Genomic DNA, 14201 nt, shown 5'->3' with positions numbered 1-14201 from the left:
GAACACCAAAGATGCTTGTCAGCTCTCAGTAATACCTTCTGCATCAAAGTTCTTCCTTTCCCAAGCCTACAAGGATTTAACAAAAAATGTGCATGATAATTCTTGGTAATACTGCTTTTAGGGTGGTATTTGTTCCTTGCAAGCAGATCACATCAGTTGCCTTGCTCGTTCCTTGTGTGCTGGGAGGCAGAAGACCTGCTGACGCAGTCCGTGTACCTCAGCAGGACACTGGTGTCCTTCAGTGATTGTATTTCTGATGTTGTGGAGTATGATTTCTCTTGATTTTTAGAAAATGAGATCTAGCACAGATAATAGACCAAGAAGCAGATGCCGTGTCCTGTGATCTAGTGTCTGCAGGAGACACAACAATCTGTACCAGGAGCTACACATTCTATCAGTTTATTTTCACTTCTTTTCAAAGGAAATTTAAAATTTAGACTAGAATAATGTTAGCATGGTTTTAGTAGGATCAACCCTAGCACTCTTCTGTTATTGAGGTAGTGGCAGTAGCATTTTTAATAGTACAGAACACTGGAGTGAAGGTTTTATTATACCAACAAAAGTATGCTAAATATATACAAACAATTTGTGAAGTCACAAAAGCAATAAACAGTGCAATTTTGTTTTAGAGGCAGATTGCATTATTTAATTACATAGAAGTATTCTGCGTGTTGAAAATAGCATGAGCTAGAGAATCCAACTTGCACTTCTGTTGTGACCTTGACCAAAGTCATTTAAGCTATTTGTGTCTATGTCATGCAGAGAATTATGTTTACTGCTATTGTTTGGTGTGATGTCCTTATTCTGAATAACAAAATTTATTTGAACTTAATGAGCAAAGGATTCTACTATAGTGTGATGGCAGTAATGATGTTTTATATTGTTTCAAATTATTGCACAGGTAGAGACGCAATCTAGAAATACTCATTCTGAGAAATGAGGTGAGAGATATGAAAATAGAGGAAATGTTGTTAATTCTGCATGCTTGCATTTTTCTTTCTCATTCTTTTGGGAAAGGTATTCAGAATACATAAGCCTGCTGAAGTCTTTGTGGCTGTACCACAGCTCCACACATAAGTCTCCAGTCAGGACTTCAGAATCTGGAGGACAAATTGACTGAAGCTGTACATTCTGGAAAAGAAAGACTATAGATCTCTTGCATTTTCCAAGGATCTTTAATCCATATAGTTGGAATTCTTTCTCCTCTACCCCTTTAGGGGAGGCATGACTGACTTTCTGGAACTCAGAGGATGCAATCTAGAGAAAATCAAGGGGTTTTTCTTTTAAATATGAAATATTGTTTTTCCTTTAGTTGCATCATTTTCTGAGTTCTCCAAAAGGTTACACTCAAATGTAGTTGAACTCTTAAAGGAATATTTTGCTGTGTATACATCTATCTGTCTGTCTATCTATCTATCTATGTATCTGTCTATCTATCTATCTTATCTATCTATCATCTATCTATCTACAACATTTGCTTGTTTATAAATTTTTATAATTAAAGTTTTGTAGCTCAGAGATAATGCTTCGGTATAAAGGGCCCATACTCTACATAAATGAGACAAACATTTACAGTTCAGTGTCTAGTTTTAGTCTTTCTTTTCGAAACCAAACATGCTGAAACCAAGCTGTTGTTCCCATTGTGTACATCCTTAGTTAAGCATGACCCCTGATTATGTGCTTGCCTGTCTAAATCTTGACCAAAGAACTGAGTTGAAGCATGAAAGTCACATAGATAACTCACATATCTGATCTATGATTCACATAGAATTTGCCAGTAGTCTAAACAATAGGCATTAGATAACTTCAGGTTTATTAAAGGACTTTTCCAGCTTGTTCTACATATAGACTGTAAGACACATGCTTCAACTGTAGATAGTGCAAAAGGTAAGTTCTGTTGGCACACCATCCAGAGTACTCCCCTCCATTAAAAACAGAGTGAAAATATGTAACGGGGTTTTTTTTCTGAAAATGTTGTCTGCTCAAGTTCCTTCAGAGCACAGAATTTCATTATTTCTTCAGTGTTTCATTGAAATCAGTCAAAATGCAGTCAGAAAATCTTGAATGAGGGCCAAGATATCAGGCAACAAAATGGTTTTGGTAAAAAAAAAAACTTATCAGTAGAAAGGATTCTGTCATGTTCATGGTCTTTAGAGAAAATAGTACAAGATCCTTTGTTTTTGGTAAATGTTTGCCATTAATATGAGATGATCCCTACAAAAGTTAGCTGTCCTGAAAGCAAATGGCAAACAAACTGAAAACGCCAAATTATCACAAGCGAAAAACTGATTTTACTCTTTTTAATGAGAAAAGGGGGGAGAAAAGTACAAGGTTCAGACTTCATATAATCTCACATTCACAGTATTACAGAATTTGGTGACAATATATCAAGGCATTTTGGACAATGTCATTTTGACAATGTCTAAAATAGAGCAAAGAAAACCATAATTGCATCTAGCATTTTTAATATATTTTGGTGAAGGTCTCCTAAGCCTTTTCTTTTTGGTTACATTTAGGTGGGCAACACATCTGTCTTCAAATGTGACACTGCAGAGGTCTGTATAAGCAAATGAGGATGATGTTCCTTTATTCCCATCGCCAGAGTAAAGTACTACATGTAGCTCTATTACATTTTTTCTAGCCTGTATGAATTTATGGTATTCTCTCCACTTGGATTTGCCTTGAGAACCTTGTGGCAGAAGTCCATCCTGTAGCTGGTCCATGTAAACTCACTCCTCTGTAAGACATACGGTAACAGAGTCACAAGAATGTCTTCTGTGTAGATAACCTTTCTCAATCCCTGTAAATTAACATCTCTACATCAATCACAAAAATTTACTCCAAAGTATTCTTCTAGCCTTCTGATTGGTTTGATGAAGAGAACAATAATTAAAAAGGGATAACCCTGGGTTTTTTTCTTAAATATTGACAGTCTCATGCTGAAGTTTCATACATAAAAAGTAAGTGGAAAATATTTATGTTACAAGTTCTTTCTTTGTTTCATTTCCTGTATAGCAATATATAGTTACATTTTTAGACTTCATGTTTCATAACATTAAATGTAGTCCCCAGTACTTCACTAAGTAACTGTTAGTGGGATCTGGTACAACTTTCAGCTGACTCTCAAAAGTACACAGACTTTGGGTTTGGAATTGGCTTTAGAAATACTCAGTAAAATCTGTTTCAAGCAGTGTAACTTACAGAAGCTAAACTGTAAATACAGTCTTTCCTTTTTATAAAAGAAATGAAAATATAATCAACAATAAGTTCAATTTATCTGATTTAAGTTAAGCATATAGCTCCAGCAGTGTTCCCAATACAGAATGTTAAACTGGTCCCCAATTCTGAGGAACTCAATAAAACTTGCACTGACCGCAGCTTTCTGCTCTGATCCAAACTTAGTAAATTCTGTCTAGATTTTAAAAAAATGTTTACTTGTAAGGTGCTGTCCTATCTAAACCAGTTTTATTCTCCAATTTATCCAGAACATACATTTTGATGAATCCGGTATTTTGTTTTTCAGTTCTAAAGGAAAGAGAATTGTCATAGGCATTTTACTTTTATTTTATTTTGTTTTGTTTTGTTTTATTTTATTTTATTTTAGTCATCTGTTCCCAATGTCCATTACATTAGAGAACTTGCATATGTTGGTAAAATTGCTGGTATCCTAATGAAATTTGGACAAAAAATGCCAAACCAGCAGGCTTTATGACCATGAGCATGTACTTCATTCCTTTTTATAGAAAGCAATACATCAGCTACAGAACTAGTAAGTTTTGTGATGATAAATGAAATTAGTTCCGTAAGAGAAAAATACCTGCAGAGTTCTCCGTTTGTCAGAAAGTCTTCTTGAAGAATTCAGCATAATCTTTGCTCTATAATTTCACCTCCTCCTGTCTTCTCCCTGCATAAAAGGCTAAGTTTTACCTAGTTCTGCCGTTTTATATCAGAAAAATAAAGGTAGGTTTCATTTAAAGTCTATCATGATAAATTCTATTTCTACTTTCTAAAACCTCTATTTCTAAAGTTTTTCTTCAGAAAACTGCTTCTGAATCTTTAGATACCAGTTGATTCAGATAATCTCAAAAATATTTCCTCCTTCTGAGAGGGGCTTAGGTATAAAATAGTAACGGGATATCTCCAGAGGAAATGCAAAGTGCAAGATAAGGGAAAATTTTAGAAGGGTTAGAGTTAGTTGCCAGTGAATATAATGAATGATTCACAGTAGAGCTCATTAAGAAACTCTTTGAATTTGAATGATTCATGTTTCTATCATAACACAGCTTTAGCCAGTGCTGTTGCAGACCTCAAAAACTTAAAGCAAGTTTTAAAAATAAAATTCCTTCTTATTGTATTGACAAATTTTAGAAATTAGACTGTGTAAAAAATAATGGCTGCAGAAAGGAAATATGCATGCGTTTCTTATTTTAAAAGATAAAAAACTACAGAGAAACAGGAGTTTTCCTTCAAGCTTACTGATGTCACTTCAGTTTCCTTCTTTTGTTTTCATATATTTAATATCACATTAACAGCATATTTATAGTAGCTTCTTTTACAGAACAATTTCTGATAAAGATAATACACAGAACTACAGAAGGAGCAGCTCTTGGATATTTCAGATTTTATTTCTAATAGTCAGTGTGTTTGCAGTCACTGTCCTTTCTGGATTATTAGTTGAATTTTGCTTTCAAAGCAGAGTTAATGTTTGTTCAAAGTGTGGTTTGTAAAGGATTTTAACAAACATACTCCTTTTTTCAGCTCCTGTCCTAAGCCTTTCAGACAACATGTCTCTCCACTGGATTAAAGAGTCATTTTTAATTTAATTTTTAATTCAAGTAGCTTCAAAAACATATTCTGAGGTACTTTGACAGCCCGTATCCTAACAGGTAGAACAGGGACATGAAGATACTGGTGTGAATCAGCTTTGTGCATGAGAAGAGCCTGACAACAAATTCACTCCCCATGGTCAGTGCTCTCCTCACTAAGCTGCTAAACTAACAAAGGAGTATCAACTGCTCATTTGTCCTGTGCTTTTTGGAAAGCCTGATGTATTGCTTGTTCACTAAGAATTTTTTCTGTGTTGCTTCATTGTATGGATACTGATGCGTTTAAGAGGCTGTTTTGCTTCTTCGGGACATGCCTCTTCTGGTAAAATGAAAAGTTTTGGTACTACGCAATTTTTGGATGTCTAATTTAAGAGAATTATTTTTAAACGTGAGTCATTATAGAGGAGTTTGAGTTCATTGGGTTTTAGCCAGAGCTTTGGGCATACAGGCTAATCAAACTGTCAAGTTGGGAGCTGAGAGCTCAGAAGGTGAAGACCACCAAAATAATCATCAGCTGTATCAAAAATCTTAACTTCATTGAAAGAGTCTGTCAGAGAGCTGTGAAAAATTAAAACATGATATTTCATTTCCAAAAACATGAGGCTAAAAATGGTATGCCAATAAGGTGTTTTATGCTGTGAGCAGTTGTGGTTTGCATTGGAAAAGGTACTAGTATGTTTTTTGTGAAGACAAAATGTGACATATGATCATGGAATTGTGGAGCACGTTGTAATACACGTGCCAAAGTCTGTGAATAAGCATCCTTATTCGTAACATACTGTTTTGGTGCTGATTGCTGCTCCTGATCCAACAACTAATACCAACCATTAGAGCCTGATTTTGCCTCTTAGCGCTTGAGCTATATGAAGCGTGCTTAGTTTTTCTGCAGAGTCTGGGTGTGTGTGTATAGGAACCAGGAAAGGCTAGGGAGTTGAGTTTTTAAAATATAAAGGCATTCCTTTGAAATGTGCAAACTTTTTTTATTGGTGACAGAATATTATCAAATGTAAAGAAACAGAGCTGAGAAAAGCTGAATTCCTGAGCATGCTCTAAAATGTGACGAAGATAGATCTTTCTGAAAAAGATGGTCTGAACACAGTAAAATGTGTTTGTCCAAATACTTAAGATAAAGCAAAATTTTGCACAAAGAATAATTAATGTAAGTTTTTTCAAATTAGAAGAATCAGTCATGGAACCTTTGTAACAGCTGCTACTGTTAGTCCCAGCTTTCACCTCTGAGAGACACAAAGGTGCTTCTACTTGCCATACTTTCTGTTCTGTTGGGTACATTTTATTAAAATGAGCCATGTTTAGGCATGGTGAACCTGATTGTATTTCAAAACTGTCAGATTATATGTTTAAAAAACATGTCTGTAGGCAAAGCTCATTCAGGTCTCTAGGAGTTAAGGGTTTGTTTTAGGACTTTTTGTGCAGCCTTCCAAGAGCTTTAGGAATATTCATTATTCTGCTGAGTCACAACAAGTCACAACTTCAGTTATGCCTCTGCAGGAACAAAATAGCTTGAAAGTGCTGAAAAGAACACAGTGGGAGTAAGAATACTTACTGTACTGCGGGATAAGTACCAAAACTGGGGCTTGAAGAGAGGTGGGTGTGTTTCTTAATAGAGGCGAGAAAAATTTCTCCTTAAACTCTCTGAAAACTTTGATAAGACACATTATTGTTTTCATATAGTCTAAGATCTTCTGAAGCAGTAGCTACCACTTTATTCTCAGGATTACTTTTTGGTACGTTGATACTGAACTCTCCTGTCTTTCCTTCTGATCTTTTTAGTGGATTGTTGTCTGTCACAAATTTAAAGCTTTCCCGATTTCCCAATGCTTACAGAATTTATTCAACAGATTCTCCTTAACACTCTTACACTATTATTGAAAGCACATTTAAAAAAAAAAAAAAGTCAGGTACTTCTAAGAAGCTTCAGCAACCTTTTTGCTTGTAGGTCAATGGCTTCTCTTGGAAAGATGGAAAATCCTCCCATCTACTCCAGCTGCAGAGAAATATACTGATTTAGCACAGCATCAATCCTCTACAGCACCAGGCCTCCATCAGTGAGGGACAAATAAAAGCTTGACACCCTTATTATAAAAGACAACTAGTCCTTATTTCTGTACTGGTAGGGTATCTGTTGCTCAAGCATTGATGGGTGGGTATATGATAGCAGCTAGGGGTTTTAGTAATTTTCTGTCTTCACTCTTACTCTTAAACCGTAATTTGTATTCAAAAACAGTGATAAAATTTCTTAAAACATACTATCTCACCCTTCTCATTTTGTGTTGATTTCTCTCTCCTCTGTCCTGTTGTTTTCTTTTAGTTTATATTTTGCATCCATTTTAGCTAACATAATAACTTAGGCTAATTACATAGAATAATTCACTTTTCTTGGTTTTATTAGCTTTCTGTAAATAGCCTGAAAATGCACTTAGCAGAAAAATCATTAACATTTTTGGCCATGGTAGAAGCAATCCAGTCAGCTGACTCTAACCCATTATTTTTGATAGGGTTCACAACTGCTACTGTTGTGAGGCAGTCTGTTTGAAATGCAGGCATTTGGTGTGGTATTTGTACTTTCATTAAGCAGTTATTGTGACAAGAACATTTTTGCTGCTCTTCATAAATATTTGGGGGACATCAACAGATGTGTTAGAAAAAAGATAAGGATTGGCATACATTTTTCCAAGCTGCCTTTCTGATCCTAAGCCCATTAGGGCACGCAAAATTTCTTCCATTGACTTCATTATATTTGGAGTCAGCCCCACTGTTCCATGTGCCATTATGGATTTCTTTTTTCCTTTCTTTTAAACAGGAGGAAGGGAGAAGGAATACAAAGACATGTCTGTTATCATCAGAGATAAAAAGCTGGCAGTACTAACCATCTAACTAAGACTAAAACGGCATTTAGTAACAGAATGGTCTGATACTGTGGGGGAGCTCTAGTAGCTGGTTAGATCAATCAGAGTCTCAACAGTCTTGACAAGTTTCTGATTTAATAGGATGAGCCTCTTTCCAGCTGTTAATAGTCTAAAAGATTTTAAGGTTTGACAGGAAAAAACTCAGCCTGAATTGCCATTGCCAGGAGTTTCTTCATGATTATGGTAAAAGCAGGCCATTTTCTTCCCTACAGAACGGGTCATGTTTTCAATCATTTTTAGTTCTTTCCTTGACTTGTTCAAGAAGGCAAAACCAAAGATAGCAAAGTTATCAGAGGCTGTTCATGGAGGCAAGAGAAACTGAATTGAAGCTGCTAACTGTGAATTAATGCACCAGTGGTCAAGCTTAATGTTATACTTGATTACTTCTTATTAATCTCTTTTTAAGATGAATGTCTTAGATGTCCAGATGTGAATGTGTGATAATTATGTGCAGCTAAAAAGCAGATGTTCTACCAATGACATGAAACTTCATCACATACAAACAGGAAAGGGAAGCAGTACTGAAAATCTTCATACCAATAGTGAAAGCAGAAGAAAGGGACTGCTGTTTGATAAAGAATCTGAAATATTTCTTTGACAAACAAAGCCACTGAAGTATTGTCGCCTGAGGAATGTATTTATATTTTTCTGAGATGAGTTGTAAAACTCCCACTCAGTTTAGCTTGAGAAGGAATTGAGCCATGCTATTTTTTCACAAATATAATCATTCAGCTCTTTTTGGTTTAAATTAGACCGGTTTCAAGAATTATATATGCTGAATGGTGAGAACTGGATGGTGGTGTTTCACAGGATGATGATTGCCTGGTGAATGGTGTGTTCCAGCTGCCTGCCTGCTGACATATTTCCTCCCACTCAGTTTAGCTTGAGAAGGAATTGAGCCATGCTATTTTTTCACAAATATAATCATTCAGCTCTTTTTGGTTTAAATTAGACCGGTTTCAAGAATTATATATGCTGAATGGTGAGAACTGGATGGTGGTGTTTCACAGGATGATGATTGCCTGGTGAATGGTGTGTTCCAGCTGCCTGCCTGCTGTCATATTCCTTATTAGAAAAGGAGCGTGATAAATAATTCTTACGCCTGTGTGACTTCAGCCAATGATTTTTGTACACTGCAGGAATACATAGCTTTTCTAAATGACCCTTTATCCTGCTGCCTTGTGAGGCTGGGAGTAATCAAGAAAGTCAAACTGTATACAGATGCAGTTTTAATACAGTTAAATACTAGTTCTTATCTTCAAATGACTCATTATCTTTCTAGTGCAAGTTTTTACTGACTAAGAATAGTGGGCTTTAAATATTTACATGACTGTATTTTTAGTGACTCTAATTTTAAAAATAAAAATATTTATAAAAATTAAAACCTTTATCAAAATAAAAATTAATGGCGACAAATCTTCTGTTTTGGAATTTGGTTGGTAATGACAAAATTCTGTTTTGTGTGAAACTTGTCACTGAAAGGAAATCTTTGTTTCCTTTTCTTTATTTTCTGAGCTTTCAGGTTTCCTAGTGGTTCATGGTAAAGTGTTTTCCTGTCAGATTTCAGAAGTCTCAGCTATAGAGTGAATGGATAGTTTAGGAAAACTACAGTTGAATATTGGAATGTGTTACATCCGAGCTGTCTTTCACAGTCCAGCTGGGATGAGGAGATGTTTGCAGTGGCTTATGATGACTGACAGTGAGTGAGACAGCTCTGCTCCAGTGCTGGTGTGGTTGGCTTTTCTCCTCCTTATAATGTCCATTGCAATTGGCTCTACTGGGGATAATCCCAATTGTGAAGTGAAAGATACAGTGCTAGGAATGGCTTTTATCAGGGCTTCTAGTGCCACACATTAGAGCTGCACTTACAGAAAAACATGGGAAAGTTTAACTTCTGCTGTGTCCATTTTGCCATTCCCTGCCTAAATGGAAAGTTCAGTCTTTAATGCTGGGATAAGTCTGAACGCAGGCCAAAAGGCAGTAGATTGATTCCTTCCACCCCCCCCCCCCCCCCCAAAAAAACCCCAAAGCAATTTAAGTGCCTCTAGTGTTAATTTTAAGCCATTAACATGACTGTATAAATAAGATGCTGCAATACTACTCTCTTAAGATACTGCTTTTCCTCCTTTGATGCAGATGTAATAATTTTCTACCTGATTGTGAACACAGGGTAGCAGAAGACTCCCCTGGCTTTGCTGGCTCAGGCTTGAATCCCAGTTGATAGTGGTGCCTAGTGACTTAGTATAGTACTTGGAAATCTATGCTGACACAACTGTAATCTTATGAAAATCCACAGAGTATAGACATGTACTAAAACTGCTAACCACAGAGATTCAAAAATCTTAAGTGAGGTTGTAAAAATATGAGACAAGATTACACCACCTTCCTAAAAATCTGGCAAAGAAATGGTAGGATTATCATGAGTGTGATACCCTTTTATATTGTCTCAATTTTACTTATAGATTTTTAACTTGAGAAGTCAGCCCTTCAACTTTCCATGTACAGTTGCAAGAGAAAAAGTTTTTAGGTTTTTTGAAAGATTAAATTAGGTAAATTAAGCATGCTTTACTGTGCTTGAGCAGTTGCAGCAATAGGGAGGACATGAAATAGCCTTTGTTTTTTAGCCACGGTAAGTTCATTCATAAGTACTGGTGATGATTTTTAAATTAAGCATGCAACATTTGATTGCTGAACTATAATTTTAAAATCATAACTGGGTGAAATATTCAGAGTAGGAAATCCAGCAAGCCTGAGCTAACAAGATGGAAACATTTAAACAGGTCCTTGATTTGTGCTGACACATATTGATGCAGATGGCTTTAATGAAAAGTTCATCTAAGGAACCTTAATTGTCTCCATGTCTCCAATGAAGCTTGAAAAACTTCTGATGAGCTTTTTAAAATTTAACTTTATGTCACCTTCTTTAAAGAATCTTTTTGTAGGTTGGCTTGTATGTTTTCTGACATAGGTGAAGGAGGATAAGTGGATAAAGACTCCCATTATCTCTTCCCCACATTGTTCAAGGCTTAAGAAAGAAGTTTTGGCATTCCCGATGGGTTAGTTATTTCTGCAACTTAGTGATTTGTATGAAGCATGGAAATGGCCAGGTTCAAAATCCAAAGAGAGGCATTAAAGAAATGTATTATAAATATTTATGTGAGCATTTATTAGTATTTAGCTGAGTTGCTAACATAAGAATGTATTGTGGCTTAGTGCCCCTCTGTGAAGCTCATCCAGACCCTATGGATCATATCTCTTACTTGATACTCTGTAGGGATTAGCATGATAGGTACGCAGGCTTTCTTCTTGCTTCCTGGATGGAACGACTGTGTTTGTCTCTCTGTGTCCCTATATTTCACAGCTGTTACTTGCTATGTTTGTTAAGTGGAGACTAAAATCCATAATACGTAGTGCAGTCTAGAAAAAAACCAATGTCAGACTGTGTTTTGCTATGCAAAGCTCTGTGGTCATGAGTTAAATCAAGTCTGCTGTTTGGTTTTTTTTACTCTTTTTGCTGTTGTGGTTATCATTTTTTGTGCCCTTAGGACCTCCAAATATGGGCTTTTACTAAATTGTTCCAGGCTTTGTTCTAGGCAGAACAAAAAAACTTCAAAGGCATACATAAAGTATGTGAGAGACAACACTGACACCAGGAGAGAGGAAAATACAGGTGAAGTGTGGAACAGACTTGATTAGAGTGATTGCTGTAGTTTCTGGCAGTCAAAGAGCTTTTATGTTGTTGTAATCATCGGAGCATAGGTGGTACTTTGAAGATAGCATTTTACAGACATTTATAGTGAATATCTTACAAGTGAGAGAATAGGGAATTTCCTGAGAGTGCCTGCGTGCTTGCTCTGCATTCTTGCTCCGTCACGGAGACTGAGGTCCGGAAAGGAGGGAAACAGAAGCAGTTATTTCAGTTGTGGGAAGCCGGTTGTTTACGGATTTGTGAACAAATTCATATATGGCCCTCTGTGACCCCCTGTGAGAAACGGATTTAAGGACTGGCTAAAATAATACCCTTGGGCAATCTTACAGCATATAGTTAGCTTGAGGCTTCACAGAAGCTGCAGGGGTGATGGCAACCTTGAGTCTGCAGTGGCTGCTGCAATTAGTCTCTGTGGCAGAGCTGCTCTGTCCAGGGAGCAAAATTCCACCTACTTTAGGCTGTTAGGCATTTCTTTTCCCACCACAGAGTAAATAGTGACAACAGGTTTTTAGACCTAAAATATATCTTCACATTCTATTAGGTATATATGTCATGTGAGGACAATATTATTAATCTGAACTTGGGGGGTTTTTGAAGGGAAAAAATGAACATATTCCTCTAAAATACTGAAACTAAGTCAACAAATGGCACATCATGAAATTTCACATAATAGCTGACTTAACACTAAAGGGTGTTTTTGCTAGATTTACGGTAAATATCTTTTGATGGTGAGAAATACAATGGCATTCTTTTTTATTCACCTTGAACTTGAAGAAGGAGAGGGAAGACCATAGGTTGTCTAAGTCAGCATTTACATGTTAGCTCAGGACTGGATTTCTGGTCATAGACTTGTGTTTAGGACAAGGAGATAAAGATGTACTCTGCTGTCTGGTTCTGCACACAACCTTTTCTGACTCTCATATTTGCCTCAGACCGCAGCAGACACCAGTAGACTGGTGTTGTATGCTACTGCAGAGTATTACCAGGATCTGTAGCCCCGGTGAAGAGATTCTACTAAAAACAAAGAGATTTCTGCTATTTTACTGATAATAACAAAATACTGAATTATAAACCATCACGAGTGTCTCTACTGGTGGGGCTATTTTTATACCTACTGATTCTTTACTGCTGATGTAATTGTATTTGAGTTATGTTTAATTCCTTACAGCTGCTTTTAAAATGAGATTGTATGCAAAAATGGTTGTATGACCAGTTAATGCAATTTTTTTCTGAGAGCACAATAGTTTAATAAATGTTTTCATGATAAAGAAATTGTTTTCTTCTTATTTTCAGATACCATGACCAACAGGATGTTACTAGCAACTTCCTTGGAGCAATGTGGTTGATTTCAATAACTTTTCTATCCATTGGATATGGGGATATGGTACCAAATACATACTGTGGAAAAGGAGTCTGTTTACTTACTGGAATCATGGTGAGTGAATTTATTAATTGGATTATGAGATTACGTTTGCTGTTATTCGTTTGCAATTAATCTCAAAACTTTTGGTAGTCATAAAGAAATATTTATCTGCTGGCTTGCAGAGTGTATGCTTAATCAGACCATCCCCATAGTCCTTCACTCATGGTAATGAAATGGAGTTCTTGGGTTTTTTAGGCAAAAATTTAGTAGCAGTGTAAGCAAATACAGAGAAACAAATTCCACCCCGACATAATTCATAGCTTCAGAAATCTCAGTAAAGTCTTTCATTAAATGTTAAGGTATCATACCATCTTAATCATCTTTGAGCATGTGTAATTGGACCAGTACTAATAATGGATCTTCAGTTCTTACTTTTGTTTCTTAAAATTAAGTTATTCACAAAGAGACATGATGGTGGCTAAACTCTTGAAAGTATTTTGTTTGAGCATAGTTTTCTACTCTATTTCTTACAAGTCTAATAACCTATTATTTATAGCATTCCATTACTTTAATTGGAGTTATGTTGTGCAATTTGCGCAGTAAGAGCTTTTGCTCTTTTTTTTGCAGGAATTGTTAGGTCATGCATACTCAGTATATATTTATTAAGTGTATTTCATGTCCGGTTTTAATTTTTTTGTACTGCACCATTTGATCAAAGTTGGGTAGGGAGTAAGGCAATGAATTGTAATGCTGGGGAAATTTACACAGATCTACAGCAAATTAGATGTAGACAAGTTCTGGACTCTGCCACTCTTATTTCTATCAACTTCTGTGTAAATGCCCCTGTGAATGAGAAAGGCTGAATGATTGTCTTATATGTACTGTATGTAACAACAAGATACATACTTGCTTCTGAATTTTTGCCATTGATTATAAGTCATGCAGTTCCAATATGTACCTGTGTTAAAACAGCTATATTGGGATTATGGCTGAAAGCAAATGCTATCAAATCATTGCCCTTTTTGAGTAGATATGTTGGTAAAATCTTAATTTATAATCAGTGTATATTTTATGTCCAGAGAGTAAAATGGACTTTTTTTTGTAATGTTTAAGGATTTTTTTACAAATGCTTAAAAAAAAAAAAATTAAAAACACCGGATAGATTTCAGGTCTTTGACCTTTATTGATAAAGGCTTCCAATAAATTTTGCAAAAGGTGGCAAATGCATATCTCCTTAAATACAGAGTTTGGAGTGGAGTTGGAAGGTACAGGCTAAAAGCAGAGGAATGACTCAGAAGGCTTTTTTAGGAGCTGTTGGGTGAGCGCAAATCTGCCGTCTTCTGGGGTATTTGCCTTTACTCCTCTTCTTGTGTTGG

General features: G+C 36.0%; 1 protein-coding gene across 1 annotated transcript in view; it reads left to right on the top strand.

Moving 5' to 3' along the window:
* The window catches only part of KCNN2 (potassium calcium-activated channel subfamily N member 2), a 67022-nt gene that overhangs the window by 31563 nt on the left and 21258 nt on the right, over window positions 1-14201 (top strand). Inside the window, exons 3-4 of the mRNA XM_017728319.1 lie at window positions 2517-2555; window positions 12756-12897. Of these exons, the coding sequence (XP_017583808.1) occupies window positions 2517-2555; window positions 12756-12897 (181 nt within the window). The remainder of the gene's footprint in view (window positions 1-2516; window positions 2556-12755; window positions 12898-14201) is intronic.

This window comes from Corvus brachyrhynchos, unplaced genomic scaffold (assembly GCF_000691975.1).
Source record: "Corvus brachyrhynchos isolate BGI_N302 unplaced genomic scaffold, ASM69197v1 scaffold90, whole genome shotgun sequence".
NCBI lineage: Eukaryota > Metazoa > Chordata > Aves > Passeriformes > Corvidae > Corvus > Corvus brachyrhynchos.
Note: the sequence above shows the minus strand (reverse complement) of the source record. Positions and strands in the feature narration are given on the sequence as shown.